Below are 26953 nucleotides of genomic sequence, written 5' to 3'. Positions count from 1 at the left end.
TGTGGTCTGTGGACCGGATGATTACTCGGCTATTTTTTTTATCATACAAAAATCTGTTGTATCCTACTGCATTAGGTATCTAGTAATAATTTCTGCTGTCTGCTTCCAACAAAACTATAACTACAATAAGCTTGAATCATGTATGATTAATGGTAAGGATCTATAAGAAAAGCAACATAAGATATAGTACAAGTATATACATAAAGACCTAAAGGACATAGTGTTCGTGACATGTAAAAGGCAGCAATTGTTCAAATTGAGGATTATAGTACTAAGCTATCATGATAGTTTGGGCTGCTCGAGGTAGCACTCTATAGTGTCTAAGCTGAGCACTATATGGGTCCTGAGAACGTTCTCTTCAGTGGCCTTAGAGGCGGATTTACCAGTACGTTGCTTCTCAGAAGCTGCAAAGATAAAAAAACAGGAGCATATTTACAAATCAATTAGAATTTTACTGGTTAAGAAAAAACATATTTAGCCAAAAAAATTAAAATACACATCTGGCCAGTGTGCATAAAAATTTGCAAATTTGCACTAAATAATGGAAATTGTTTGTGGAACAGGATTGTAAGTACCATCAGTGATCTTTTTTTGCGTTTGTTCTGCTCACGAAGTCTCTGCACTTGTTCCTCCAGCCGGATTATGTAGTCCTAATGTGAAAAAACAAGTTGAAATGAGGAAACATAACATGTCAGATCTGTTACATCTGAGTATACATTTATGTTCAGACACTACTTATTAGGCTACGTTACTGCTCAAAAATACAATGGCAGAGAAAATCTACCTTCTTTTTCTGATATGCTTCTGCTGATGTTGCCCTCTGTTTAATTTTAAGGCGCTCTTGTTTTAGAAGAGCCTCTTCTTCAGTCTGATAGACTCCTCGATACCTCCTCCTTCTCTTTTGACGACGCTTAGGCATTTCCCTGACTCCACCCTGTCGCCAAGAAGAAATTCTGCTAATGCTGCTGGTTGCACCATTCTCAATGCTGCCCATGAAGCCAAAACTCGACACATTTGTAAAATTCACAAGTGATGTAAGCATTCCCCCTCTACTGCCAATGCCACTGGCACTACTATTAATACATGTTGCTGTGCCTCCGCCTTGGGAGCTGCCACAGCCACCTATGAAATCCGTCATTTGTGCTACTCCAATAGCATCATTGAGGCCCCAAGTAGCAACATTTTGTGATTCATTCTTTTCCATCATTGCCTCGGGATTTTGAGATGTTCCAAGAAGGTTTGCATCAGTTAAGTCAGTAACATACATTGTATCCTTTTGGTGGTCAGGAATCATTGTGCATTCAAGCTCATGAAAGTCTTGTAACAGCCTGTTGTATTCATGTAAAATATCCGAGTGCTTAGACGACATCGGATCATCAGCAAACCTTATGACAGAACCAGAAGTGTCAAATGAATGTTCCAGAGCAGGCACATGTGTCTTTTGAAAGTTATTTACTTCTTGCAGCAACATTTCAAACTGATCCTTCAGATAACTTTGCAACCTTGTTTTATCATTATCATTGTTATTAGTTCCATTTTGATCATGGTCCATTGTCTTGAGCTTTGCGAGAAGGCAAGATCAAATGAAAACTGTTCTGTTAAATTGTCATGGAGAAATATAAGGACTTTTGTTTAGGCAATTAAGTCTGAAATTAAATTGTCTGAAATGTTCTGTTAAAAGATGACTTTTGGATGGCAATTAAATTGTCATGGAGTAATGTCTGAAATGTTTTTCGACACCACAATTTATGCATGAAGGCATCTTTTATTTAACCTGATTTTTTTACTTTTCCTACATTTGTTAAAACTTCTTAAATTGTGCAAAGTGCAAACATATTGTACAAACTTCCTAATTCAAGCTTTTAATAAATTAATAAATAGCTTGTGTTTATTACAATAACAAGAATAATATTACTACCAGTTAAAAAGATACAATGATGATGAAATTAAGAATTAATTCTTCTAGAAAGGTGTTCAAAATGATGAATGATAAAATTTTCATTAATATTATTTGTGAATTGTGATGTTGCATCTGTGTAATTCAGATTTAAGAAGATTTGCGGCTACTCATGTGTCTAAATTTGGGAAACTAATTATTAAAATGAGAATACGTTGCGTCTTGGAGTCTTTCCAAAGAATATTCCACAAATTTTCTTCATTTAACACTCAAAATGCTGAAATTAATTATTAAACAAAGAAAAATTATAAATATATGTTATTTTTTACACAAATAAAATTTAAATACTTGAAAGACGTTTTATAAAAATTTGTTGATTGTAATTTGGTGTCTATTTAAAAAGAAAAATTAATAGTTATTGACTTATCTTGATCCTTGTAACATTAAATATATTGAAAAATAAGGATTTAATATCAAAATCAATTTATAGATCCGGGGCATATTATTTCAAATTATCCCTGATACTGATGTAAATGATGATCCAAATTTGATGGATCATATTTACTAGTGAATTTTTATTTATTATGTACAAATGACCCTGAAATAAATTTGATAAACCCGAGATCAGAAATGCTAAGAAAATAAAACACACAGGACGAAATCGTAAAAGGAATATAATTTGGGGAAGTAAATAACCAAGGAATAGAATACGAAGAGTCTGAGGGGTTTTACTTTCAGTAGGGAGTGGAGAGAGGGAAGGGGGTCTGATATATACATACAGTTTGTGTGTGTATACACAAAGAAAGAGGGAGAGAGATAGAGAGACGAGAGAGATAGAAGGGGGAGAGAGAGAGGAGAGGGGTTGATCAAGAATGGGTGACAAAGGAGGAAAAGGGTATTCTGTACCTAAACCAAGAAAATCATCCCTCAAAACCCCTTGTAACTCGACTATTCTCTCTATATACTTACATACATGCATACCCTTTACTTACAAATCTTGGTTGTATTTGTGTATTTGTGACATGCACTTGTGTATATCGTTTGCTCTGTGATTCCTGATCAAGAAACCATTTTCTTTCTTTGCGTGGAACTAATTCATCTTTTAAATTTGATTCTTAATTGATATTTGTTTGGGTTTTTTTTTGTGAATCCATAAAAATGCTGCGTTTTGCCCTATTTTTGCTGATGTTGTGTGATGTTTTTTGGGTTTGTATAGTTTTCTTTTGACTATAAAAATGGTTTGATTTACAACATCATATGAGAGCTAACTGTGAGAAGTCCTTGTCTTGAGCCCTTTTGGATATTGCTATGGTTCTGAGTTTTGATTGTCATTGTCGACTGTAATATGAAAATAGATTCTTTAAGAATGAAGAGGGTACGCAGGTATGTAGTATCTTTGCATATGCTTTTTGGTGGAGGGTGGTTTATAGGTGAATGTTTTTAGGGGGAGTGGTTGGGTTGATCGTATTTAGATAGTATGAACTGACAGTTTTTGTGGAACCACCAGGGAAAGTTAAGATTGCTATTACTAAACCATAAAATTGTGTCAATTGATTCATAGTGAAGTGTTTGGGGATTTTATTTTAGTTACTTGGTGTATATCTTCGTATAGCTCTTGTTGTCATAGCTCATCAAGAGAAAGGTCTGTCATCTATTTGCATGTAACTTTGACCAGAGTCATGCTAAATATCTTTGTCTATGGACATATGATATCCATATGTTTATATATTTTGTTCTTTTGGTTAATTATTTGGAGCTTTATTAATACCTGAAGTACAAATTGTTTAAACGAACACCTCTTCTGAATCAGTGTCGAACAATGGTTCAGCGAAGTCTAAGCATGGAGTGAATGTTCAGTTTGAAGGTTACACCTTGTTTTTATATCCATTTGTTGCAGATAATTTTAAATTAAGTGCTTGTTTGGTTGCATTTGAAAATACTGAGAAGGAGACCAAACAAGCACTAAATGTCTATTTAACCAATTTTAATACATTTATCTGATTAACTTTTCCTTGTGATGTTTTTCATTACTAGCTGACCTCAATTTCTCCCCAAGAAATGGTGGAAAGGGTGAATCCCCGATGACTAACGGTTTGCCCTGTTATCTTTTCTGTTCTTATATCTATGTCTTGTATAGTTATAATCACAGCTGGAGTACTGACATTCAATGTTGAGTACTTTTTTCTTGTTTGACAATTTTTTTCTAGATCTCCGAGGGAAGGGGGGTAAGGGAGATAAAGTAGCAAATGGCGGTAAGAAGCCAGAGAAAAAAACACCCCCTCCTGTGCAACTTAGAGTTGAAAAGGGTATGGACATTCTTTTAAGCAATAACTTAAACTTGGAACTGGTCCAATATTTATTGCAGAAGGATTCAAATATGCTAGATGCTGTTAGATTTCTACCATGTTTCAATTCTTCATTAATATACCTGTTATGTCTAAGCAGATCTCCCAGAAAATGTTACATGCCTGACTGACTGTGAAGCTGCCGAAATTTTAGAAGGAATTCAAGAGCAGATGGTTGTACTCTCTGAAGATCCGACTATAAAAATTCCAATGTGAGGCATAACTTAAAGTTTAACTTTCCCTTTGAAGCGAATACATTCCATCTGTAATATTATTTTATCAATTTTCCCCCTTCCTAGTTTTTTAGTAATCCATCTCATTTCTGAAGTGTTTTACTGTTTTTCAGCTTTTTTGACAAAGGACTTCAACTTGCCAAGAGAGGCAGTGATAGTTATACGAGTCCACAGGCTGTTAGAGAAATTCTTCAGTATCCTTATAATAGTTTGATTGAAGTAACTTCCGATTGCTTGAATTGTTTGCTAACATATTTGCAAAGTTATTACGGATGTTAAGTTCCACGGTAAAGATTAAAGACTAGGCCTCAAGTTTATGATGATTTTTTGGGACTATGAGAGGGCAGTCTCCATCTGTATTTTGTTAATAACTTGTCCCACAAACCTTTTAGTCCCAAATTCTTCAAGCACCAATGCAAAACACAAGTGAGTTTAATTGAGATAGGATAAAATACTAGGAGATGGGATAATGAGGTCCCTGTTTTACAATGGGTGCAATACTGACAAAACCTAAATGAAGAAACACTTCTCCATTAACTTTGCGCACCTCAGTAGAAATTAATACTACTTTATTCTAATGCCTTTGGGTAAACGGGAACAAAACTACCCAATTCCCTAAAAAAAGGAAGTCCTTCCCTTGTCAGGCATGCTTTTATTTTAACTATGTTTAAGTATAATGACAATCCAAAAGTAAATGGGAGTGTTTTCCGCCTGGTCATTATCCTTCACATGACAACTGGCAGGATTGAGCATAACATATCAAGATATATTATCAATTTAAAGCAGCATGACAATTCATATGATTAGTGATAGTGTGTCTGGGTCTGGATATAATGTTTATGGTCTGTGAACTTCTGTTAGCCTATACAATGATTTTGATGTATGTCATGCAAATTCATTAACTCAAAGTTCAGACGTTTGAAAAACCATGGTGTTGCAGATAGCGAGGTATGACTATGAGCTTCATTGTCACATGCCTAGTTTATTCATGACTTATGTAATGTTTCTAATATCACACTATATATGCAGGCATGCATGATTGCTAATATTCATCCAGAATCTGCTGATGAGGTTTTTTCGCTTGTTCCATCCTTGAAGGTATGCCCATTCATTTTTTCTTAGGACTAAAGTTGTCGTACTAGTTAGCTAGGGTTTAAGAATGCAAGCCTGTATTGTATGCATGGATGTCTCAGTTCACATAATTGACCATAATACAATAATAAACAAGACAGAAAACACACAAAACAACCTCCACTAATCCAACTGAAGGCACACTGATGTGCAAGAATGGTGGCTCTTGATACTACTTGATGTAGCACAGGGGTAAAAAAAGGGTAAAAGTGGGGATAAAGACCTATCTAACTGGTGAATCAGTGCATTCACAAATAAATGATTTGATTTATGATTTATCTTAAATAAAAGGTGGATTGTAATCAATGGACAAGAAAAGGGGGATGGAGGGAGTATATTATCGGTATATTAGTTATCTTGAGTCTATTGCAATTACTTTACAAACTTTCCTCTTTTTTATTGTAAAGGTTTCAGTTAAACTACTCTCAAGTTTTTACTTTTGAAGACTGTCTTTGATTGCAGAAACTCAATAGAAAAAGAAAGATGAAAAAAATGACAATGTACACGAGTTAGAATAAATGCTATAACTATATTACCACAAGGTTAACCTAAACTGGACGTTTAACTTAAGAAAGAATGGTTTGCAATTGTATTGTTTTGTGTTTGGTCCCTATAGTACTATCTGTAAGTGAGATGTCGCATATGGTGGAGTTGAACCAGCCTTCTATGCCTAGGCTAATATAAAATTGCCAAGTATGAGGGTGGTCCATGGTCTTAGTATTCAGATAATATGTGCAACTGTGAACTTTATCTGCATGACGATTTGTTAGATTATTCCGTCCCTAATAATTCTGGACTGATTATTTAATCTTTTTGACAAATAATTGAGTACCATTCTTATCTGACTTAAAGTGTTCCAGTAATTATTTGATAGATGATCACATTTTCATCTGATATTTATATGTTTAATAATATCATTAAATATGATATCCACATCCCCTTCAATTTCAGAGCAATTACTTTTTTTTTTAATGGTAGTGTCTAGCCTTAAATGTAGCTATCAACTGTTTCAGAATCTACTTTCACAAGGTTCACAAGTTGAATGTATCGTCCCTCTATATCAGACTCCCTCCTTCCCATATTAATAGTCTTGTTTGTTAAGAAAAAAATTCCCATATTATTTGTCCATCTTCTTTGTCCAATACAAATTTTATACAAGTTTCAATGTTAACATTTATTAGCCCACACAATTTTCATGATTACAATGTAAATTATGTCGACTTTTAACAGAATGAATGAAAACTTAGTAGTATTTTTGTATAACCAGTACATGACAGTGATAACAATATATCACATTTGATATTTCTTAATGTGTGATTTGTGCAAAGTGGACTATTAAAATGGGAAGGAGGGAGTATGAGTTTGTAGGATACTTTTATCATTAATTTGTTGTGAGACTAGACAATATAGTATTTGTACCTGCTATTTGGTGGTGGTTGCAGTTTTCAGACTACAAGTTTTCTCTAGTATCACCTGGTAAAAAAGAGAAGTTTTCTTTAGTATTTGGTTTGTACATACATACAACACATGGTCCTTCTTGGTTTAATAACCGGAAATTTCTTTTGTTCAAGGTGATATCTGAAGCAAACTTTATGAGCTCATCTGGTTTTACATTAGATTATGTTGTAAGAAATTTTGGATGTTATTCTTTATTCAGGGCAAGAAAAATAAACTGCGGGGACCTGTTGAATCTGCCTTGGGAGAATTAGCGAAGCTAAGACGCTCAGCATAACATCTAAACCTGAAAATCATGGTATGCAGCCTAAATGTCCAAGTTCGTTTGTTTCATCTAAACATGGACTAATTTGTTGCTATGCGGGTCTCACAGTTTGAAATACTCTATGTTCATAAATATCTGTTTTTTGACTTGTTTTTTTTACTTTTGGCACATATGTTAAAGTGCTTGACTATATAGTTAAAAATATTATTCTTAATTTTTTTTTCAGAATAAGAATTTTACATCAAAATTTTTTGTTCATAAAAAGAAATATTTAAAATAATATTTATAGCTATGCAATCAAAGCACCTTAAAATGTGTGCTAAAAAGTCAAGACAAATACTCCATTTTTTGAGGGAGTGATACCGTTTATCGTAAAAAAAACATTATTAACAAGTTGACTATATTTGATTAATTGCAGGCGAAATTTGCTTTAATGTGCAAGAAGTCGTTCTGTGAAAGCTGGAAGTTACAGAAGTTGTGCTGGGGCATATTTGTTTCTAATTGTCTGCAAAATTTAGACTACAATGTGTAGATAAATTTGTTCTTTCCAAAACTTAATGTCGTAGTTATCTTTCCAGTTACAGGGAGGATTTTCAATCCATCATCTTGGACAGAATCATGCATTAAGTTTCTAAAAATATTTAATCGTGCAACGGAAATTTATATACTCACGCACCATAAAATAATAAAATTTTACTGATGTTAAAAAAAGTTGAAACTCAACTATTAGTAACTGAATAAAGAAGATACTATAATTTTAACTTTTATCTAAAATTTGGAATTTTTATAACGAAAAAGTTGTCAAGATGCTAGAAAAGTGGAGAACAGGAGAAAATAATTAGGGTTGGGCTTACAGTGCAAGATTTGACTGAGGGTAGGGTCAATGGGCGTGGAAAGTGAAGAGACAAAGGACTAAAGCAGAACTGCACTTGTATTATTTTCAAAAAGTCATTAATTTTGTAAAATGGATGATTCTGGAGCGGACTGGGGTTGTTTTTCTGATCTAGATTATGTTTATGATGATGAAGCTGGAGATTTTGATAATTTTTGTGATGGAGATTCTGTTGGTTCTTTTGAACTGAAAATATGTCAAGGTTTTTATTCTGATCAAGAAAAAAATCAAGAAGGTGATGATTCTGAAGATGAAGATGATGATGATGATGATTCTGAAGATCAAGATGATGATGATGATGATGATGATGAAGAATCATCAAATGGGTCGGAGGCATTGTCATCGTCTGATGAAGAAGTGGAAAGAAGTGAGAAATGGATACAGCATTACTCTTCTTCACAGAGGATTCTCTTGGTTGGAGAAGGAAACTATTCTTTTGCTGTTTCTTTGGCCAAGGCTTTTCGTTCTGCTCACAACATTGTGGCCACTTCACTCGATTCTCTTGGTTAGTAGCGTTTTTTATAAAATGATGGATTTTGTGATATTGTTCGGTATATTTTATTTTTCTAGAAATTCCTCCGTAATTCATGAGATTTTTGAGTCCCGAGGACTCTACATCAACAGTATGATACTTTTATCTCAAAATTGTTAGAAAATCTAGTTGATGATGTATGGTTGTTCCACTCGTACAAGACTCCTGTAGGCTCTAGCTGTATGCATATAAACCACCCAATTAAAATTAGCGGAAAAAATTGAGATCAAAATCTCATTACTCTTCATTAAAATCCATTGATTATTATTAATCCGTTTAAATCCGGAGTGAGTTTATGTGTGTGTGTGTTTATGTCAGTTTGTTTGATTTGTTGTACTGACTTAACTGTTCAGGGGATCTGGGGAAGAAGTACAGTGATGCAGTTGCGAATGTGAGGGAGCTAGAGGAGATGGGAGGACTCGTGCTCTCGGGGCTAGATGCTACACAGATGAAGGATCATTATTTTCTCACTACTCAGAGGTTTGATCGGATTGTTTATAACTTCCCACACGTTGGTTTCCGCTTTCCTGAGGCTAATGGCTGCCAGATCAAGTAAGTTCATCACCATTTGTAGGTTTATAACAATAAAACTATGATATGCTTCTTCGCGGGTGTGGTAGTTTTGTGATTTTGTCAAACTACGTCGTGTAATGTTTATTCTGTTTTGTGATTCTCATGTAATTGTTCTGTACAGAATGAACAAAGATTTGGTGAAAGGGTTTCTGAGGAACGCAAAGGCTCTGTTGAAGAAGGATTCAGGAGAAATTCATGTCACTCACAAGAATGGCGATCCCTACGACAAATGGGACTTGGTGAAAAAAGCGCAGAAGCTAGGCCTGGTATTACACGAGACCATGCCCTTTTACCAGCAGAAATACCCTGGTTACTTAAACAAAAGAGCTCACGGTAGATTCTCTAATGACACCTTCGCTTTAGGTGATTGCACAACTTATAAGTTCCGGCTTCCCCAGACATCTTCATAGTTTGTCTGGACTACGGTACTACTGAATCATCGTGTAATTCTCTATGGTTTAGCAATAGTTTCCAGTCACTTGGAGTTTGACTATGCGGGAAATCTGCATTTCCTTAAAAATTCATACTGTAATTCTGTTCTTGTCAACATATTTTCAAGTAATTGAAGACTTTTCAAAGAAACGAATGTGAAAATGTATTGTACATGTGCTTTCGTGGAATGTTCTTCATTCCTTCAGATTAAGGGGTTTCATAGCCGTTATGTTATTATCACTGACTTCATTGTCATTCGAATATGGGTTTGTCTACAGCGTACCTGTGATCATCGTTGTTATAAAATAGAAGTCAATTAGAACAAGTTAAACTTATAAAATTTAGTAGTGCTTAGCATGTGCTCGTGGACACATATTAGAAAACCGTTTGAATATTAATTTTTGAAATATTACTTCCGGTTTATGATTGGTATTCTGTTTTGTGTGTAAGTTGATATTTAGTGCATAATATATTCTTCATGGAATTGTTCTTCATTCCTTCAGGCTGAGGGGTTTCAAATTCATTATGTTGCTATCATTGACTTAATTCATTTGAAAATTACTTCCAATTTATGATTGGTGATTCTCTTTTGTGTGTAAGTTGATCCTATTCAATAAATATAGAATGTTTGTCTCTCAATGATTTATTGAATTTCTAATCCAAGAACATGTCTATGTAGTTAAATCTCTTAAAATTAATAGCACTACGATCAAGGAAAAATATTACGTTATTGAGTTTATTATTTTATCAAAAATAAAAAAATAGTATAATATGTCGGGATACAAAAAATATTTCATCAGCGAGGTTATTATTTGATCGATCATTGCTTAATCGAGGTGCATCCTGATCTGAAGTACTCTGACAGGTAATTTGTAAACGGTTTGTAGAAGAACTGGAACATCTCTAGGCAAGTATAACTAATGCTAACTTATGTATCTTCTAGTAGAAATTATTCAACTGCCTGAGCTTTCACCAAGATAGAATAAGCCAGTAGTAAAGTTGTTTTCTGAACATTGGATCAGTTGACCTGGATGGTTTCTAAGAAATTTTCTGTTTCCTTGTCTTACTAGTTAAGCAACTAAAATATTTTTTGAGCAGCCAGTCACTTTCTTCTCAGAGTATTACTTGAGTATTAGAACCACATAAATTCTGCAACTTGATATATTACTTGAGGGTCTGTTTTGTGTAGAATAAACAGATTGAAGAATTTTGCTGCAGTCGGGGAGTTTGAAGAATGGGAAACAAACAATCAAGAACTCGAAGCCAAGGCTCTGGACCTCACTTCCAGCCAACTCCTCAGGCCAACTCAAGATACGCAAGAATTGGTGATGATTATAGCTCTCTTGAGCAGGTACTTACTGTAGTCTTCAGCATAGTATTAGGCTCTTAAATTTTGAGTTTAGTACTAAACTTTACCCTGTGCATATCGTATTAAAGGTGACAGAAGCTCTAGCTCGAGCAGGTCTGGAATCTTCTAATCTTATTGTGGGTATAGATTTTACCAAGAGCAATGAGTGGACAGGTGCACGATCTTACCAGCGTAGGAGCTTGCATCACCTTGGCGATTCATTGAATCCATATGAACAGGCTATATCAATCATTGGAAGAACACTGTCAGTTTTTGATGAGGATAACCTCATTCCTTGTTATGGTTTTGGTGATGGTATGTCTAATTTTTGCAAATTTTACACATTACACAGAAAATATTGAGAAATTGATATGTGGAGTCACAGTCTACCTGATTTCCCTTGCAGCATCTAACATGATCAAGAAGTTTTCAGCTTTTTTCCAGATGATAAGCCTTGCACTGGCTTCGAAGAGGCGCTCACTCGTTACAGAGAGATTGTACCACAAATTCGTCTAGCTGGTTCGTTTAACAGACAACGGTTTCTAAGTAGAAAAACAGATGACTGTGCTTTCTAATAAGCAAAAAAATATTTTTAATAATGCTTTTTACCTTAATTTGTGCACTGCTCAGCCTATCCAGCCCAGATTTCTCGGTATAAAATTGTGTTCACTTGGAGTGAATGGAATGGAGGGAGAATGGAATGAATTTTGTACTAAAAAATGGTGTTGATCAAAAAAATGTATACAATTTTCATTCCTTCAATCATTCCATTACTACTATTTTAACTAGAATTCCATCCCACATGTTTTGGAAGGAATGCTCATTCCATCTCTACATCATATTTCTTTACAATCTTAATCACAAAAAAATTTAACTCATTCATATTTAGTCACTATTAGCTCACACTTTCTTCTTTCTCCATAAAATTTCTATATAATTTTTCATTCCATTCTCCCCTCATTCCATTCCATCCAAGTGAACACAACCTTAATTGTTTGCATTTTTCACAGGACCAACATCCTTTGCTCCAATAATTGAAACTGCTATAGGGATTGTCAATGAAACTGGAGGACAATACCATGTTCTTCTAATCATCGCTGATGGACAGGTGTAGGCAAACTTCCAATTGCTTTATGTGCCGCAGTCTTCTTTTAATTCCCTTCTGTTATCTCTTTTCTTGCTAAGCCTGACAGTAAGTATTCGATGTGACATGGTAGGTGACGAGAAGCGTTGATACAAATCCTGGCCAGCTAAGCCCTCAAGAACAAAGCACAATTGCTGCCATTGTCGAAGCAAGGTGAGTACTACATATACCCTGCAAAACTCTGCAGAAGATTAAAAAAAAGCTAGTTACGTCTTCAATTACTTGTAGCAAATACCCGTTGTCCATTATACTGGTTGGCGTTGGAGATGGACCCTGGGATGTGATGGTGCAGTTTGATGACAACATTCCTGCCAGAGCCTTTGACAATTTCCAGGTCACGAATTTTAGTCGTAATAGAGTCCTTGATAATTTTGGTTCAATTTACATAGAAGTGACTTTGTTGCTCCTCTGTTTTGCAGTTTGTGAATTTCACAGAGATTATGTCAAAAAATGTGCCCCTCTCCCAGAAAGAAACAGAATTTGCACTCGCGGCACTAATGGAAATACCATCACAGTACAAGGCCACACTAGACTTCCAACTCTTAAGGTATCATCACTGCATTTACTTCACTTTATTGCTTTCTTCCGACAGTAAGAAAAAACTACTCCATTTTAACACTTTTTCTGCTTAATTATCTTTAATGCCTTGTAGTAACCAGAGAAATACAACACGGAGACACGCCTTACCTCCACCTATCCAGAACAGCAGCACAACTACCTCAGGCTGGAACTATATGCAATCACCTACTGTCGTGCAGGGTGATCGGATGTACTACACTCCTCAACCGCCTTCAACACAGAACATTCTGCACAGCCAGGTAAACCTTCAAGGAGATAAAACAAATCGTGCATGTATTATACGTTCAAACACACAATGCTTAACATTGTTTCATCTATGTTTTCGCAGGGTTGCCCTATATGCTCCTACAATATAAAGGATCTTGCCTTTGGCTGTGGACATCAGGTGCCCACAAACATATATTTCAATCACAGAATTAATGTACCTTTCACTTTACGTGTCGATTTCTAAGCCCATTTTTCTCCTGCAGGCATGTTATGAATGTGGGAAAGATCTCTTGGTTTGCCCAGAATGTGATATGAGGATAACCACTAAGATCAGGCTTTATGGCTGACACTACCACTGAATGCTATGAGTTCACAAGATAAGACTTGTAGTATGTTTGTACCTGTCCTGAAGAAGAATAGACTTGCCTTCATATATATTTTAGGCTTGAAAAGTTTGTTGATGCTGCATTTTTAACTTTAAAAAGATTTTTGACTTATTACACAAACAGACAAATATTCAGCTTGAAATCGGAAATAGTTTAAAGTCCGACAATTTTCAGCTTATAGTCAAAAATGACTTAAAATCCAAAAATATTTAGATAAGTCTATTTTTCTTGCACAAGATGAAATCTGAGCATATAATCCAAAACCAACTCAGTGATTGTTGCCACATTATATACTGCTTTCAACATCTTTTAGTTATACATAGATAAGAATAGATAAGAACTCAAAGTAAAGCATTTTTCTAGAATGAAGTTTGAAAGCTTTAACACTTCACTTCACATTTTTATCACAGTAAATTTTCTCATATAATCTCAGCTGATCTCGAATCCGCTAGTCAACAAACTTTACTCCAATTGTTACAGAAAACATTCTACTGAATTATACTAGCAGCCTCAACAATGCTAGGATCAAATGACCACTGACATCAAATGAACTAGTAGAAACTAAGGTTCTTTATTTCTTTGTGAGCCACTAGAAGACCAAGCACGGAATCTGGATCTCTAGTTTCTTGCAAAATCGGGCTGATTGGTTACAGATCTCACCCATGCCCATTTATGGTCCTTGGTGTCTACTTCGTTCTTGGCTTTCGCTACCACATCTAACGGAATATATGCATAATTCCCATGGATGGGGCCAGTGACAAACCCTGTGTAACCTGCCATCATTCCATGGATTGCTGCATTGGCAAGCAGGGTACAGTACAGATTGTCGGTTGCATTTGCAGTTACAGCGCGTATCATGTACGTTGGATCTATGTACTTCACTGTAAATAACTCCCCAGGATGATCCCGATTCCACCACTTCTTCAATTCCGACTTCAGCCACACACCAACATCTAGGAAAACTGGATTACCAGATTCATCCTTCTCTTCTTTCTCGGCATCAGTTCTAGGTATTAAAGCCTGCCCAGCTCCCTCCGCTACTACAAGAACTGCATGACTGTTCTCTTTAAGTCGATTGTCAAGGAAATCGAATAAACCTCCTTTACCTTCCAAATAAAATTCGTTTTCAGGAATTAAACAGCAGTCCACATCACGGCTACTCAGAGTTGAAAATAGAGCAATGTGACCTGTGCTACGACCCATCAGCTTCACCAGGCCTATGCCATTTACTGCACTCTCGGCTTCAACATGCGCTGCACTGATAGCTTGTTGGGCCATCTCCACTGCTGTCTGGAACCCGAATGATCTATCGATGATACCTACATCATTATCAACTGTTTTCGGGAGTACAGTAATTCCAATGTTTAGTTTCCTACGAGTTATTTCATCAAATATCTTCACTGCCCCTCGCATTGTGCCATCTCCTCCAATGATGTAAACCTTGCATACAAAAATCAGAATGTGTGCACCTCATTACATACATATAATCAAATAACAAAGTCTGATAGTTCTCAATATACATAAGTGTGACTGGTGGTAATGGTACCGGACAGTGAAATCAAAGAATCATCAATTCAATTATCAAAGACGTGTATTGATAACACCTGTTAATCCAACTTCAATACATTATCATAAAATTCCTCGTTAAAAAATGCGAGCATCCAACAAAAAACTAAACCACTAATAAAATGATGTTAAAAATTAAATTAAAAATAATAAATTTCGAATTATATACTTGGTCGTGTGATAGGTTTAAGGGCTAGTAAGTATACGACTAACCAAAAAACAATAAACAATAATACTTATTTAAATCTATAATATAAACAAATAATATGATTGACAAAATAAAAAAGTATTACACTTGGATTAAAATAGAGAATATTATTGAGAAAATACAAAAGAAAAAATCATGAATGCATTTATCATAAGCTACCAAATAAATTGCTAAACTTATTTATTAACCTATTGCAACTATAATCATAAGACTAGATTGACGACGAATACATTTCGAATTATATAATATTAGTTTACTCCCATACCTATGTTAGACATCCTAAACAAAAAAAACATTTGAATATATAACATTAACAAATATATATATTTACAACAACCTAATATAAGCACAAAGATCACACCAATTTAATTTACTTCCAGGTTTCAAATATGCACAAAATCGAGATGAAATAATACTACAAATACAGAGTCACATTAATAAAATGCCAATCAGAACCAACCTAAATAATGCAGAGAAAATGCCCGAAAAGTCACTAATTTAAAGACAAATGGGTCTCAATGTCATTTTTTAAAAAAATGGTCCTGACTATCACTTCAAAACGCAACTTTGTGTCGTGTTTTGATTTTCTGAGGAAAACACAACTTGAAGTTGAGTTTTTTTCTACACAATACGAAATTGCGTTTTGAGTTGACGGTTGGGGTATTTTTTTCGGAAAATGACAATAAAGGTCTTTTGCTGCCAACACCAAGGAAGCAGTACTGTCTATACCTGATTGTAGCCTCGATTCTGAATGGCATCCACAATCCTGTGAAGATCAAACCCTCCCCTAGACGTCTCGAGAGCAGTCCCCCCTCTCTTGTGCCAATTATGCACCAGTTTCGGATCAAGCCTTAGCGGCTCCTCACCCGAATAAAACCCCCTGTAACCAGACTTCACCCCGAAAATATCCCGAACCCCGTACATATTCCACAATCCAACCACAAGCTCTCGAATCACAGTATTGAGACCGGGACAGAGGCCACCACAGGTGACAATCGCGGCTCGAACCCGGTTCGGCTGGAAAATGACCCGCGTGCGAGGTCCGGCCCGGTGGTACGCGAGGAAGGAAACAGGGGAGGAGAGATCGAAAGCAATGGGGGTGAGGATGACGTCGGAATCTGAGATGTAGAAGTCTTGGTTGGGGTGGTAGAATGAATTGGTTTGGAGAGGGTTTGGGAGAGATTCGAGATTTTGTGTGTGGTGAGAGAGATGAGGGAGTTTTTGGAGATTTATTAGTTGAGCTTGTTGGTTGTTGTTTTGGTTGTTGGTAGCCATGAGAGATGAGTTGGGGGTTTACTTGTTTGTGCAAGTATTGTTTTTGCTGGAGAGTGAAGAAGGGGGAGGAGGAGAAGAAGATGGAAGAAGAGTGAGTCACCGTATGGTATGTCCGTGGCATCGCCAGGATATGACACGTCTCATAATTTTTTTAATTGTGCAGCGGCGAATTTGATTTTCGAAACGATTGAATATTAAATATATTCAACGGATCTCACAATTTCTTCACTTTTTTTTCATTTTCATATCATTTTCACTCCAATATCTCTTGTTTGTACATTAAAAATTAATGAATTCTACCTCTACACTTTATTTCCCGCTAGTTTATATATATTTCCAATTTATCAAGAAAAGAAGGATCAGGTACTTTGATCCTGGTTGGTTCTGTACTTTTAATTTTTAAAATTATTATTTTTAAAATATTTTTTATTTGAATGAAATTATGTATTTAAAATTTTAAGCAAAAAAAAATAATAAGAGAAAGCTAATTCGATTACTTAGCAAAACTTAAAAATATTCTTCTTGATGAATATTACAATGCATTATCGATTTATTATTTAATATTAATATTGATCTACTCATCTTCAATTTAAATTTCATCATCCAGGTAATATTTTTACTTATTTAAATTATAACTTGTCATCTTCTAAATAAGCATAATATTTTTTTTGTAAGTTTAATAAACAATTTTTTTTTGAAAAGAAGTAAGTATAATAAACGTAATATTTAGTTTTTGAGATATTGTCAAAATACAATTTTGTTTAATGTGTGTTACTTGCTAAATAAAGATTATTGTATAACTTAGAGTTATTATGATGAGTTTCCTGACCATTTTATACTTAAATATATTTAAAGATAAATAGCTAAATATTTTTGTTGACACAATTATAAATTTGATTTCCTGATTTAAAATAACGCAAAGCTCTACTATAATTTTTTTACTAGTATTTTTGTATTTATTTTATAATGAATATTTTACTGATGAAAAATTTTACTGTATGGAAGAAATTTTTTTTGGCCCCCTTAAAGATGTTTGCTGGCTTCGTCCCTGCCGGGGAGGTGAAGATATTTTAACTGGAGCCAAGCTTCTACCTGGTAACTCTACACAAGAAGAATTCTAGATTACAGCTTAGAACATCATATAGTTAATCTCTTGGAGATTCTCCTAGTCGAAACCAGAGCTTGAACCCTATTCCAGAATTGGAAATGGGGGCCAAACAAGCATAACAACAAGAACATCTTAACCACCAAGAGTGCACTCTGACTCAGCAAGTTTGTACCGAGCAAGTTTGTGCAAGTTTGGGGGCATAAACTTGTGTTCATGTCTTTATTAAATTGGAGTCGCAAGGAATCGAACCCGAATCTCGGATGAGTCTGAGTCCCGGAAAAACTTACCAGGATCGTGTGATTTTCTAACACCAGCCACTTTTATGTGGAGTCCTGGAAGTCACGAAACTCCTGGAAACAACAATAATAAAATCTAACGTTCATTATTAGAATTTGAATAGAAGTGATCATGTTTTTGAGTCCTACACAAACTCGAAAACCTCAATGCGTTACCGATACTAAAACGAAGATCAAAAATCCTTATATACCATAACCACACAAACTCCAAATCATTATATAAACACACTTCTATGAATTTAATTTTAACAACATTGTACATTAATAGCACTGATTTGCTCTAATGACAATGGATGTTTCACCTGGTGATCAGCCATCAGAAACCGCCATAAACCACCAGCAAGTCCTCCCAATAACCACCCCTACACCGCCACCAAAACCCCTGAAGAAGCTCACACTCATCCCCCTGATTTTTCTCATCTACTTCGAAGTTGCTGGCGGGCCTTATGGCGAAGAGCCAGCAGTGAAAGCAGCTGGACCCCTTTTCGCCATTCTTGGTTTCCTGATCTTTCCATTTATTTGGTCTATCCCGGAAGCTCTGATCACTGCAGAACTCTCCACTGCTTTTCCTGGCAATGGCGGATACGTTATATGGGCTCATCGTGCCTTCGGACCCTTTTTTGGCTCGTTGATGGGGACATTGAAGTTTCTTAGCGTTGTCATCAACATTGCAGCTTTCCCTGCTCTTGGTATCAGTTATGTGCAGAAGTTGTTCCCTGTTTTCTCCTCTGGTTCACCCCGAAACCTGGCAATGTGTATTTCGACATTAGTACTCAGTTTCATTAATTTTACGGGCTTGAATATTGTTGGCCATGTCGCGGTTTTTCTAGGCATTGTGTCTTTGCTTCCCTTTATTATCATGTCTCTTATGGCTATCCCGAAAATTAGTCCCAAAAATTGGATTTCTTTAGGCCAAAAGAGCGTGAAAAAAGATTGGAATCTTTATTTCAATACCTTGTTCTGGAATTTGAATTTTTGGGATAATGTGAGCACAATGGCTGGAGAAGTTGAGAAGCCACAAAAAACGTTTCCAATCGCGTTGCTTTCTGCTGTGATTTTGACTTGTGCAGCTTACATTGTTCCCCTGATGGCTGTTACTGGTGTTGGTCACGTTGATCAGAACGAATGGGATAGCGGATATATGGCTGATGCAGCGCGGATGATTTCTGGAGTGTGGTTGAAATATTGGATTGAGGTTGGTGCTGTACTGTCCAACATTGGATTGTTCCAGGCCCAGTTGAGTTCGAGTTCTTATCAGTTACTGGGGATGGCGGAGTTAGGATTTTTGCCTAAATTTTTTGCCAGGAGATCAAAATGGTTCAATACTCCCTACGTCGGGATCTTGTTATCAACTGCTATAATATTATCTGTGTCGTTTCTTGATTTTACAAATATTATTGGAGCGGCTAATTTCTTGTATGGTCTGGGAATGCTGTTGGAATTACTGTCATTTGTCTGGTTAAGGTACATTTATCCGCAGCTTAAGCGACCGTTTAGGGTTCCAATGAGGCTGCCCGGATTGATAATTATGTGTCTGGTTCCAGCAGTGTTTCTGGTGTTCATTATGGTGATTGCTACCAAAGTTGTTTATTTGATTAGCGGATTGATGACATTGGGTGCAATTGGTTGGTACTTTCTGATGAAGTTATGCAAGGCGAGGAAGTGGCTCGAGTTCTATGATGTTGACGAATAATTAAGATACGTTTAGGTTACATAACGTAATTACTTTTAAACTTGATGTATTGGAAACACAAGTAGAAAACGTGAGACAAAAGCTAGTAATAATAGTTTTTTTTCAAGTAGTTCTCGACTTCTTACACAAACAGTAAGAATAAGTGTTTATAACTTATAATTCAGAAGCCGGGCTTATAAGTCCGTGTCAAACACCCACTTTGCTCTGCATTTGCTTCATGTGTGTGAGTTCATCTGTAAAGTACCTGAGTTTTGGCTGTCACTTGTCACGGATATCTTCCTCATCATAATGATTTTTGCAGTCCAGCTTCCACATTAACTTTGTTGAATTGAGTATCAATTTTGGTTTTTTTCTTAAGTAAAATGTACTTATTTTCAAGTTTGTTTTGTATCAGTATTGTCTAGCTTCCTTTTTAGAGTTTTGAAGAATTTTACTGATTACTCTTAACAATTGGAGTAGTCAAGTATAGTTAACTAGCTAGCCTGATATGGATTAAATTTTACTATTTGTTCACGAGAACGATGAGTGTACAGAGTCTACAGAGTCCACTTACGGTGTCACTCTGATCGATAGATTCTGTGTTTGTGGGGCATCATAATCTAGCCGTTTAATGTGTCTTATCAAGCATCATGCTTCATGGTAGTCAGTTTGATTTTTAACAGCAAGATTCTCCTGTGAACTTTGAGAAGTTTTTAACAAAACAGCCTCCCTCCGTCTATATATTTTATATGACCATTAAGATACGTGTCAAACAGTGAGAAAAATAGTACTCCTGCCGTTAACATGTCCACTTTTAAGAAATTTTTTTGTTTCAAATTATTTGTCTACTTCAACTTTCAATGCAAAATCATATTTTCAAAGTCAATTCTACATCACATATCTCTTATTTATATTTTCGGGATCAATCTCACTCCATATATTTTAATCATTTAATGTAATTAATTTGTGTACATCCACTTTTCTTAAATTGTGTGATTTTTTTAAAGTGGACATCTAATTTGAATTGGAGGGAGTATAAAAATAAGTGGGATAAAAAGAGTATAAGTTTTATAAAAAAATAATTATACTCAGATGTAAATTTTTAACATCTTAAAATACGTTTAAAAAATTAAAAATACATCAGATTGATGTTTTGATTGATAATGAATTTCCGTCTTTTTTATGTGGGCAGAAAAAACAGAATATAATCTCTTTGTACCGGTAGGTTCTTTACGTTAATTTTTTTTTACGTATTATGAGACTTTTATAAAGTATAATTTCATAATATTTTTTTAAAATCTATTTTCTGAATAAAAATTTGAAGTTTAGAATTTAATACAAAATTTAAAAAGTATAATTTCAAAACATGTGTAAACCGTGAACGTAGAGACTACCGATACCAAATTTATGTGCGCGGAAAAAGAACATGAAATGTGCAGTCTACCGAGTCCAGATATAAGCCGAATATTCAAAATCAAGTGATGTATGATTGAAGTAAAAGGGCGAGGATATATGTTTGTTTTTTGGTAGTGCAGAGAAGTCGAAGTAGTAATTTACTCACTCCGTCCCCCTCAATTGTTTACATTGGAGGGGGACACGGAGATCAAGACAATTGTATGAAAAATGAGTAAAGTTAGATAAAAAGTGGGTAAAGTGGTGGGACCTATCAATATTTAATAATAGATTTGAGATAGTAGAGGAAAGTATTGGGTGTAATAGTACTCCCTCCATCCCATTTTAAGTGTCCACTTTGCCAAAAAAAAAAAATCCCAAAATATGTGTCATACTCTTTAACCCATGCAATTTTTTCACTAGTTTCAATATAGTATTAAATACAACCAACTAATTCCAATATGAAGAAAGGTCAAATACACATTAGGAGTGGTGCTATACGTAATTAATATTTATAAAAACCAAGGTGAATAGGTGTGTGAAGATAATAATAAAAGCATTACATTAATTGTTTCTTAAGATGTGTGAAATTTGCAAAGTGGACACTTAAAATGGGATGGAGGGAGTAGTTTTTATTGTTAAATATGAGATAGTGGGGGAAGATAGTGGGTGTAATGATGAGAAAAACTTACTATTTATGGTAATGTAAAAAAATGAGAGGGACATCCCAAAATAGTAACTGTAAACAAATGAGAGGGACAGAGGGAGTACAAGCTTTCATCTAATAATTGAGGCGCAATTTGAGGCCTCGCCTGCGTGATTGTATTCACGTTGTGTATGTATTCATTGGCTTCATTGTGGGCTGTAGGTCCCCCACTACAATTAATTAAATAATAATTATATTGTGAATTTATTGAAAATACAGCAAGCATAAGAGAATGCAAGCTGGGATGACACTGACAACTGTATTTTCTGCATTTCATCAATACATCTACCCTTCTACTCTGTGCACCTTATATAACAATTACTCCTATAAGATTAAAATTGCACAATAAAAATATGTGAAATTAATAGATTGTGTATCGATATTCAGAATTTATCAAGTTTAATTAATAAATTGAGAATTTTGACTTAGTGAAAATATAATTGATATAATTTTAAAATAATTTAAAGGTCAACTGCAAAATAATTAGAATTTTTCTAATAAATTAGAAAATTTTAAAATAATAAATTACACTAATATTGTATAATTCAGTTAAAATTAAAAAAATTACATCAAACAAGCCCACCTTATCTGTTAAATAAAGGTTGAGAATTGTACTACTCAATAAAATTGTAAATGTATTGGGTGTCCTTTCTCTTTCAATTTTATTGCCACAATATTCTATTTTGTCTCAAAAGTTTTTGTAAAATATATATTTTGTCTATAAGCTCTAATATTTTATTTTCCAAATATTCAATTACCAACGAGTATAATAATAACAAATTTAATAAATTAAAGAAAACAAAGGAACAAACAGCTTCACTATCTGTCCTCCACACCACATATCACCATATTCATCTCTCTCTGACTCTCTCTCTCTCTCTCTCTCTCTCTCTCTCACTGTTGTAGCCGACACACACTCTCCCCTTCATCTCTGCTCTATACACAAACATATACACTCACAAATACCCACAAAACACTGTTAAATCTTGATGCCCACAAAAGAGGAAAAGGGTCTTGGCAGATTGAGTAAAGGAGCAGACTTTGTGTGTGTTTGAGTGTGTGAGAGTGATAAACATCCAATATTTTCAATTGGGTGGTCAAGATTTGGATCAAAAGATGAAAATGAAGGTGGGGTTGTTGAGGTGGAAAACAATGGTGATTCTGGTGCTGATGCTCATCACTGTGCTTTCTCCCATCTTTCTCTACACCGACACTCGTTTCTCTATCCCCTCATCCTCCTCCTTTATCCTGGACCCAATTCGTATGTTGTTCTCCATGTTTTAAGATTTTCGAGAACTCGAATTGAATGAGAACTGAGAACTGGTGATTTGGGGAGCTCAAAGTGGTGATTAGGGACTTGAGTGGACCAATCACCAGTTCTCGAGTTTCGATTCTCATTTTGAAATTGGATTTGATGTATGGACTGTAATTATGCAATTTTTTGTTTAGTGTTATTTACTGTTTTATGGTTTGATTTTGTGATGCAGCTGATAATACTTCAATTCACCAAGTTTCCACCTTTGTGAGTCTCTCATTTTTTTAATCATATTTTATAATGTTAATTGCAATATAGGATACCTCATAAAGTTCCGATTTTGCTATGGGATTTAATTTTGAGTTTCACTTTTGCTTCTTTCTGCAGGCAGTTAGGCCTTTGAATGTGCTTCCCCAGGTGTGATTCCATTTTTTGATTTTGCTTTTGTTGCTATTTAATCGAAGTCAATTGTAATGCCCCATAGCATCTAAGTTTGAATTAGATGTTGGATCCAATTATGTAGATTATAATTTTTTTTTTATTGCAATTGCAGGAGTCACTAACAGTACTAAAACAAGAACCTGGAATAATTAATGCAAACAATTCAGAAAGTTCTCGCAAAACTAGACAACTTACTGAAGGTTCGTGGTTTTTTTTTTTACTTTTGAGAAATATGCAATGCAGCACTTCTGTTCAGTTTTGAAATTAATGTTACTGGCTTGCAGAGGACAACCACGAGGAAGCGAAGGATGAAAACCCTATCAGACAGGTAATTGAAGAAGAGAAGGTGGAAAGTAAGGCTGTTGACAAAGATGAACCCTTGGAGGTTGAGAAAAATGACCCTGTTGAACAAGAGAAGGTAATTCTGACTACGACTACCACAAAGAAAGAGGTAAGTTTTTGGTGCTGATCACTTATTCAAAGTCTTTTTTCACTAAATAACAAGAATGATTTCTCCTGTATTATAATTGATTGTGAATATTTAGCTGTTATAAGTCACTATGAAGATCCAAAGATTTGAGTATGTAGCTTTATTTGAGAGCATACAGGATGTCGATCAATATTTTGAATATGCTCACTCTCAAGAAGCAATGTAAAATGTGCAAGTGCATCGATAGTGGTACAAGACCTTCCATATTTGTGGTTGTAAATATATATTCAATTCACAAATTACAAACATCAGATTTTATTTGTTTAAATCATCTTTATGTGTCACGAGTAAAAGTCTTCCTGTCCTGTCGCAATTATATACCATGTTTTATTCATATTACAGCCAAAAAATTAGGTAATTTAGTTTGGAACTTCAAACTGCATGTTATTGTCAGAAGCTTCTGCAGCAAGACCTGCATTTCTGTTTACGTGTCGTTGATACATTGCAGTTTCTTCTTCCATGTTGCCACATGTAATTTGTATTCAAGTTTACTTTCATCCTGGCCTATTATATCATGTTTATATATCTCTTTTTTAATAAAGGATCCAAAATTTGAGCAAAAGCCGGCCAAAACCTCAAAGAAAGTTAGCTCCAGAGAAGCGCCTAAGGTTAAACCTGAAAAGCAGAATGCTCCAACAGTTCCCGTAGATGCTCGTGTTCGACATCTTAAAGACCAGCTAATTAGAGCAAAGGTGTATCTTTCTCTTGCATCTACCAGAAACAACCCCCACTTTATAAGGGAACTCCGGCTGCGAATGAAGGATGTCCAACGAGTAATTGGGGATTCAACCAAGGATTCTGAGTTGCCAAGAAAGTAATATTCTTCTCCTTATATTAAAATGTCATTTTCGTATACAGTCTTATTAAGGGTATAACCAAGCAAGTTAGTGCTTGGTTTTATGCGGAACTATATGATTGTCAATTGTTGTCCTAATCAAACCTAAGTACTCGTTTTGACATATTATTTTGGTTTTTTGGATAATAAAAGTGCTGTCGAGAAGTTAAAGGCGATGGAGGAGACATTGGTTAAAGGCAGGCAAATGCAAGATGATTGTTCTGCTGTGGTAAAGAAGCTTCGTGCTATTATTCACTCTACAGAAGAGCAGCTCCGAGTCCACAAGAAGCAGGCCTTGTTTCTGACACACCTAACTGCAAAAACACTTCCCAAAGGTCTTCACTGCCTCCCATTGCGCCTTACAACTGAGTACTTCACATTGAATACTTCTGAAAGACAATTCCCAAATCAGGAGAAACTAGAAGACCCCAGGCTATACCACTATGCGCTATTCTCAGACAATGTATTGGCAGCGGCAGTAGTTGTGAACTCAACTGTATCTAATGCCAAGGTGATTGATTTGTTAACCAGGGAATCCACTTTTAACAATTCTGGATCACGTGAAAGCAATGACTTTAAATGATCAATTTAACTGTTAGATTTTATATATTTGTTTCCTTTAGTCATGTGAATAAGTTAAAATGACAGAATGTTTTCAATAATGCCGAGTTTATATATTTGATATTAACGAGTGCTCCACTGCAGGATTCTTCCGATCATGTCTTCCATGTTGTCACGGATAGGCTTAATTATGCTGCAATGAGGATGTGGTTTTTGATAAACCCACCAGGGAAAGCTACAATACAAGTTCAGCATGTCGAAGAGTTTACATGGTTAAATGCAAGCTACAGTCCTGTCCTTAAGCAGTTAAATTCACCATCAATGATAGATTATTACTTCAAAAATCGCCGTGCTGATTCTGATCCAAATATGAAATTCCGAAATCCAAAATACCTGTCAATCATGAATCACCTCCGCTTTTACATGCCAGAAATTTTCCCAAAACTGAATAAAGTGTTGTTCTTAGATGATGATGTTGTAGTTCAGAAAGATCTTACCAGGATATGGTCTCTAGATTTGAAGGGAAAAGTAATTGGTGTGGTTGAAACTTGTGGAGAAAGTTTCCATCGATTTGATAGGTATCTTAATTTCTCGAACCCTCTTATTTCGAAAAATTTTGATCCTCGCGCTTGTGGATGGGCATTTGGGATGAATGTATTTGATTTGGAGGAATGGAGAAGGCAAAACATCACAGAGGTCTACCATTCATGGCAGAATTTGGTAAGAATACATGCTGGATTAGTTATGAATTTACTTTTAACTGTACATTTAACCCTATGTAAACTTTCGCCAACTAAAGGGTCCTGTTGCACTGTATTTCTATACTCTTTTTTTTTTACAGATGTATTTCTATACTTTCTATTCTCCTTGTAGATGATAATTGGGTTTATGCTCATCGAAAAGTTCTTTGTTTGAAATGTATTGTGCAGAATCATGACAGACAGTTATGGAAGTTGGGTACTCTACCGCCTGGTCTGATAACCTTCTGGAAGCGGACATTTCCTCTTGATCGCTCTTGGCATGTACTGGGACTTGGCTATAATCCAAATGTTAGCCAAAAGGATATCGAACGAGCGGCCGTTGTGCACTACAATGGCAACTTGAAACCATGGCTGGAGATAGGTATTCCCAAGTTCAAAACCTACTGGACTAAATACATTAATTATGATCAGCTATACTTGAGAGAATGCAACTTGAGCCCGTGAACGGTAAACAGATCTTTCCTTGTCAGGTGTCCTTCAAATTGCAATAAGCCCCTTAGAAAACAAGTTAGTGTCCCATGATTTGTGGTATATTCCGGAATTTAACTTGCCTGATAAGTAATATATTTATTCTTTGCATCATCAGTTTTCGTAGATCCGAGAAAGAACCAACATCTGTAAATGTTTGGACGCTAGTTTTGAATATATATGATTGTTACGTTGTATGTAATTTACAAATTGAGAGCCTGTATATGTCCGCCTGCTTCCTCGGTTGCATCTGTAGTGTCCCGTAAAAAAATTCAAGATTGAGTTTGTTCGCCGTGGTTCAGTGTAACCATATATGCATGCTACTTTCAAGTCTGTTTTGATTGAGCTTTTGCTTGTCTAGATTTATCTTCAGCAATGTGGAAGTAGAAATCTTTACAATTATTCATCGGAATCTTTCTTAAAGTCTGTACATATCTTTTTTGAATATCGAATAGAGTCTAGTTTTCTAGTTGATATAGTTTAATGCAGAACTGAAATCA

The 26953-nt window shown here is 35.3% G+C and overlaps 7 protein-coding genes and 1 long non-coding RNA gene across 8 annotated transcripts; 6 read left to right on the top strand and 2 right to left on the bottom strand.

The window, feature by feature from the left end:
- Positions 1-247: 247 nt before the first annotated feature.
- Positions 248-924, bottom strand: LOC108202336 (uncharacterized). The gene is made up of 3 exons (XR_010287495.1): positions 785-924; positions 576-650; positions 248-404 (listed from the first exon to the last, which is right to left on the bottom strand). It is a non-coding gene; the product is annotated as an uncharacterized LOC108202336 (long non-coding RNA).
- Positions 925-2594: 1670 nt separating this feature from the next.
- Positions 2595-7942, top strand: LOC108202609 (DNA-directed RNA polymerases IV and V subunit 4-like). Its single transcript, XM_017371086.2, has 10 exons — positions 2595-2836; positions 3708-3761; positions 3932-3988; positions 4105-4203; positions 4343-4454; positions 4589-4669; positions 5390-5423; positions 5505-5573; positions 7264-7359; positions 7745-7942. The coding sequence occupies exons 1-9, from the start codon at positions 2770-2772 to the stop codon at positions 7336-7338; spliced, it is 648 nt and encodes a 215-aa protein (XP_017226575.1). The 5' UTR covers positions 2595-2769; the 3' UTR covers positions 7339-7359; positions 7745-7942.
- Positions 7943-8224: 282 nt separating this feature from the next.
- On the top strand, positions 8225-10018 carry LOC108202608 (uncharacterized protein At4g26485-like). The gene is made up of 3 exons (XM_017371085.2): positions 8225-8723; positions 9104-9302; positions 9445-10018. Exons 1-3 carry the CDS (start codon positions 8291-8293, stop codon positions 9731-9733), a joined length of 921 nt encoding a protein of 306 aa, XP_017226574.1. The 5' UTR covers positions 8225-8290; the 3' UTR covers positions 9734-10018.
- A 911-nt stretch (positions 10019-10929) lies between these two features.
- LOC108202610 (E3 ubiquitin-protein ligase RGLG2-like) lies at positions 10930-13561 on the top strand. The gene is made up of 10 exons (XM_064083973.1): positions 10930-11106; positions 11193-11418; positions 11510-11622; positions 12114-12211; positions 12321-12400; positions 12476-12581; positions 12667-12794; positions 12900-13065; positions 13155-13211; positions 13297-13561. The coding sequence occupies exons 6-10, from the start codon at positions 12531-12533 to the stop codon at positions 13378-13380; spliced, it is 486 nt and encodes a 161-aa protein (XP_063940043.1). The 5' UTR covers positions 10930-11106; positions 11193-11418; positions 11510-11622; positions 12114-12211; positions 12321-12400; positions 12476-12530; the 3' UTR covers positions 13381-13561.
- LOC135146787 (E3 ubiquitin-protein ligase RGLG2-like) lies at positions 10990-12404 on the top strand. Its single transcript, XM_064085478.1, has 4 exons — positions 10990-11106; positions 11193-11418; positions 12114-12211; positions 12321-12404. The coding sequence occupies exons 1-4, from the start codon at positions 10990-10992 to the stop codon at positions 12402-12404; spliced, it is 525 nt and encodes a 174-aa protein (XP_063941548.1).
- A 250-nt stretch (positions 13562-13811) lies between the features above and the next one.
- On the bottom strand, positions 13812-16570 carry LOC108200576 (ATP-dependent 6-phosphofructokinase 2). Its single transcript, XM_017368782.2, has 2 exons — positions 15923-16570; positions 13812-14859 (listed from the first exon to the last, which is right to left on the bottom strand). Exons 1-2 carry the CDS (start codon positions 16466-16468, stop codon positions 14038-14040), a joined length of 1368 nt encoding a protein of 455 aa, XP_017224271.1. The 5' UTR covers positions 16469-16570; the 3' UTR covers positions 13812-14037.
- A 1386-nt stretch (positions 16571-17956) lies between these two features.
- Positions 17957-19879, top strand: LOC108201664 (probable polyamine transporter At3g13620). The gene has a single exon (XM_017369952.2). It carries the CDS (start codon positions 18156-18158, stop codon positions 19563-19565), a length of 1410 nt encoding a protein of 469 aa, XP_017225441.2. The 5' UTR covers positions 17957-18155; the 3' UTR covers positions 19566-19879.
- Positions 19880-22442: 2563 nt separating this feature from the next.
- LOC108202663 (probable galacturonosyltransferase 4) lies at positions 22443-26650 on the top strand. Its single transcript, XM_064084317.1, has 9 exons — positions 22443-22903; positions 23130-23164; positions 23285-23314; positions 23451-23538; positions 23623-23789; positions 24371-24642; positions 24817-25174; positions 25369-25944; positions 26154-26650. Exons 1-9 carry the CDS (start codon positions 22759-22761, stop codon positions 26427-26429), a joined length of 1947 nt encoding a protein of 648 aa, XP_063940387.1. The 5' UTR covers positions 22443-22758; the 3' UTR covers positions 26430-26650.
- Positions 26651-26953: the final 303 nt, after the last annotated feature.

This window comes from Daucus carota, chromosome 9 (assembly GCF_001625215.2).
Source record: "Daucus carota subsp. sativus chromosome 9, DH1 v3.0, whole genome shotgun sequence".
Lineage (NCBI taxonomy): Eukaryota > Viridiplantae > Streptophyta > Magnoliopsida > Apiales > Apiaceae > Daucus > Daucus carota.
This window is presented reverse-complemented; position numbering and strand designations above follow the sequence as displayed.

What these genes read in the sequence shown, in the direction of transcription:
- LOC108202609 (XM_017371086.2), top strand. Translation starts at nt 2,770, where the DNA reads ATGGGTGACAAAGGAGGAAAAGGGTATTCTGTACCTAAACCAAGAAAA. An exon ending in AGTGAATGTTCAGTTTGAAG is followed by an intron (nt 3,762 to 3,931) that starts GTTACACCTTGT and finishes TTTCATTACTAG; the next exon opens with CTGACCTCAATTTCTCCCCA. An exon ending in TGAATCCCCGATGACTAACG is followed by an intron (nt 3,989 to 4,104) that starts GTTTGCCCTGTT and finishes ATTTTTTTCTAG; the next exon opens with ATCTCCGAGGGAAGGGGGGT.
- LOC108202608 (XM_017371085.2), top strand. Translation starts at nt 8,291, where the DNA reads ATGGATGATTCTGGAGCGGACTGGGGTTGTTTTTCTGATCTAGATTAT. An exon ending in CACTTCACTCGATTCTCTTG is followed by an intron (nt 8,724 to 9,103) that starts GTTAGTAGCGTT and finishes TTAACTGTTCAG; the next exon opens with GGGATCTGGGGAAGAAGTAC. An exon ending in GCTAATGGCTGCCAGATCAA is followed by an intron (nt 9,303 to 9,444) that starts GTAAGTTCATCA and finishes TGTTCTGTACAG; the next exon opens with AATGAACAAAGATTTGGTGA.
- LOC135146787 (XM_064085478.1), top strand. Translation starts at nt 10,990, where the DNA reads ATGGGAAACAAACAATCAAGAACTCGAAGCCAAGGCTCTGGACCTCAC. An exon ending in ATTATAGCTCTCTTGAGCAG is followed by an intron (nt 11,107 to 11,192) that starts GTACTTACTGTA and finishes ATCGTATTAAAG; the next exon opens with GTGACAGAAGCTCTAGCTCG. An exon ending in TAATCATCGCTGATGGACAG is followed by an intron (nt 12,212 to 12,320) that starts GTGTAGGCAAAC and finishes GTGACATGGTAG; the next exon opens with GTGACGAGAAGCGTTGATAC.
- LOC108202610 (XM_064083973.1), top strand. Translation starts at nt 12,531, where the DNA reads ATGGTGCAGTTTGATGACAACATTCCTGCCAGAGCCTTTGACAATTTC. An exon ending in GAGCCTTTGACAATTTCCAG is followed by an intron (nt 12,582 to 12,666) that starts GTCACGAATTTT and finishes TCTGTTTTGCAG; the next exon opens with TTTGTGAATTTCACAGAGAT. An exon ending in AGAACATTCTGCACAGCCAG is followed by an intron (nt 13,066 to 13,154) that starts GTAAACCTTCAA and finishes ATGTTTTCGCAG; the next exon opens with GGTTGCCCTATATGCTCCTA.
- LOC108200576 (XM_017368782.2), bottom strand. Translation starts at nt 16,468, where the DNA reads ATGGCTACCAACAACCAAAACAACAACCAACAAGCTCAACTAATAAAT. An exon ending in AGAATCGAGGCTACAATCAG is followed by an intron (nt 14,860 to 15,922) that starts GTATAGACAGTA and finishes TTTGTATGCAAG; the next exon opens with GTTTACATCATTGGAGGAGA.
- LOC108201664 (XM_017369952.2), top strand. Translation starts at nt 18,156, where the DNA reads ATGACAATGGATGTTTCACCTGGTGATCAGCCATCAGAAACCGCCATA.
- LOC108202663 (XM_064084317.1), top strand. Translation starts at nt 22,759, where the DNA reads ATGAAAATGAAGGTGGGGTTGTTGAGGTGGAAAACAATGGTGATTCTG. An exon ending in CTTTGAATGTGCTTCCCCAG is followed by an intron (nt 23,315 to 23,450) that starts GTGTGATTCCAT and finishes TTGCAATTGCAG; the next exon opens with GAGTCACTAACAGTACTAAA. An exon ending in CAACTGTATCTAATGCCAAG is followed by an intron (nt 25,175 to 25,368) that starts GTGATTGATTTG and finishes GCTCCACTGCAG; the next exon opens with GATTCTTCCGATCATGTCTT.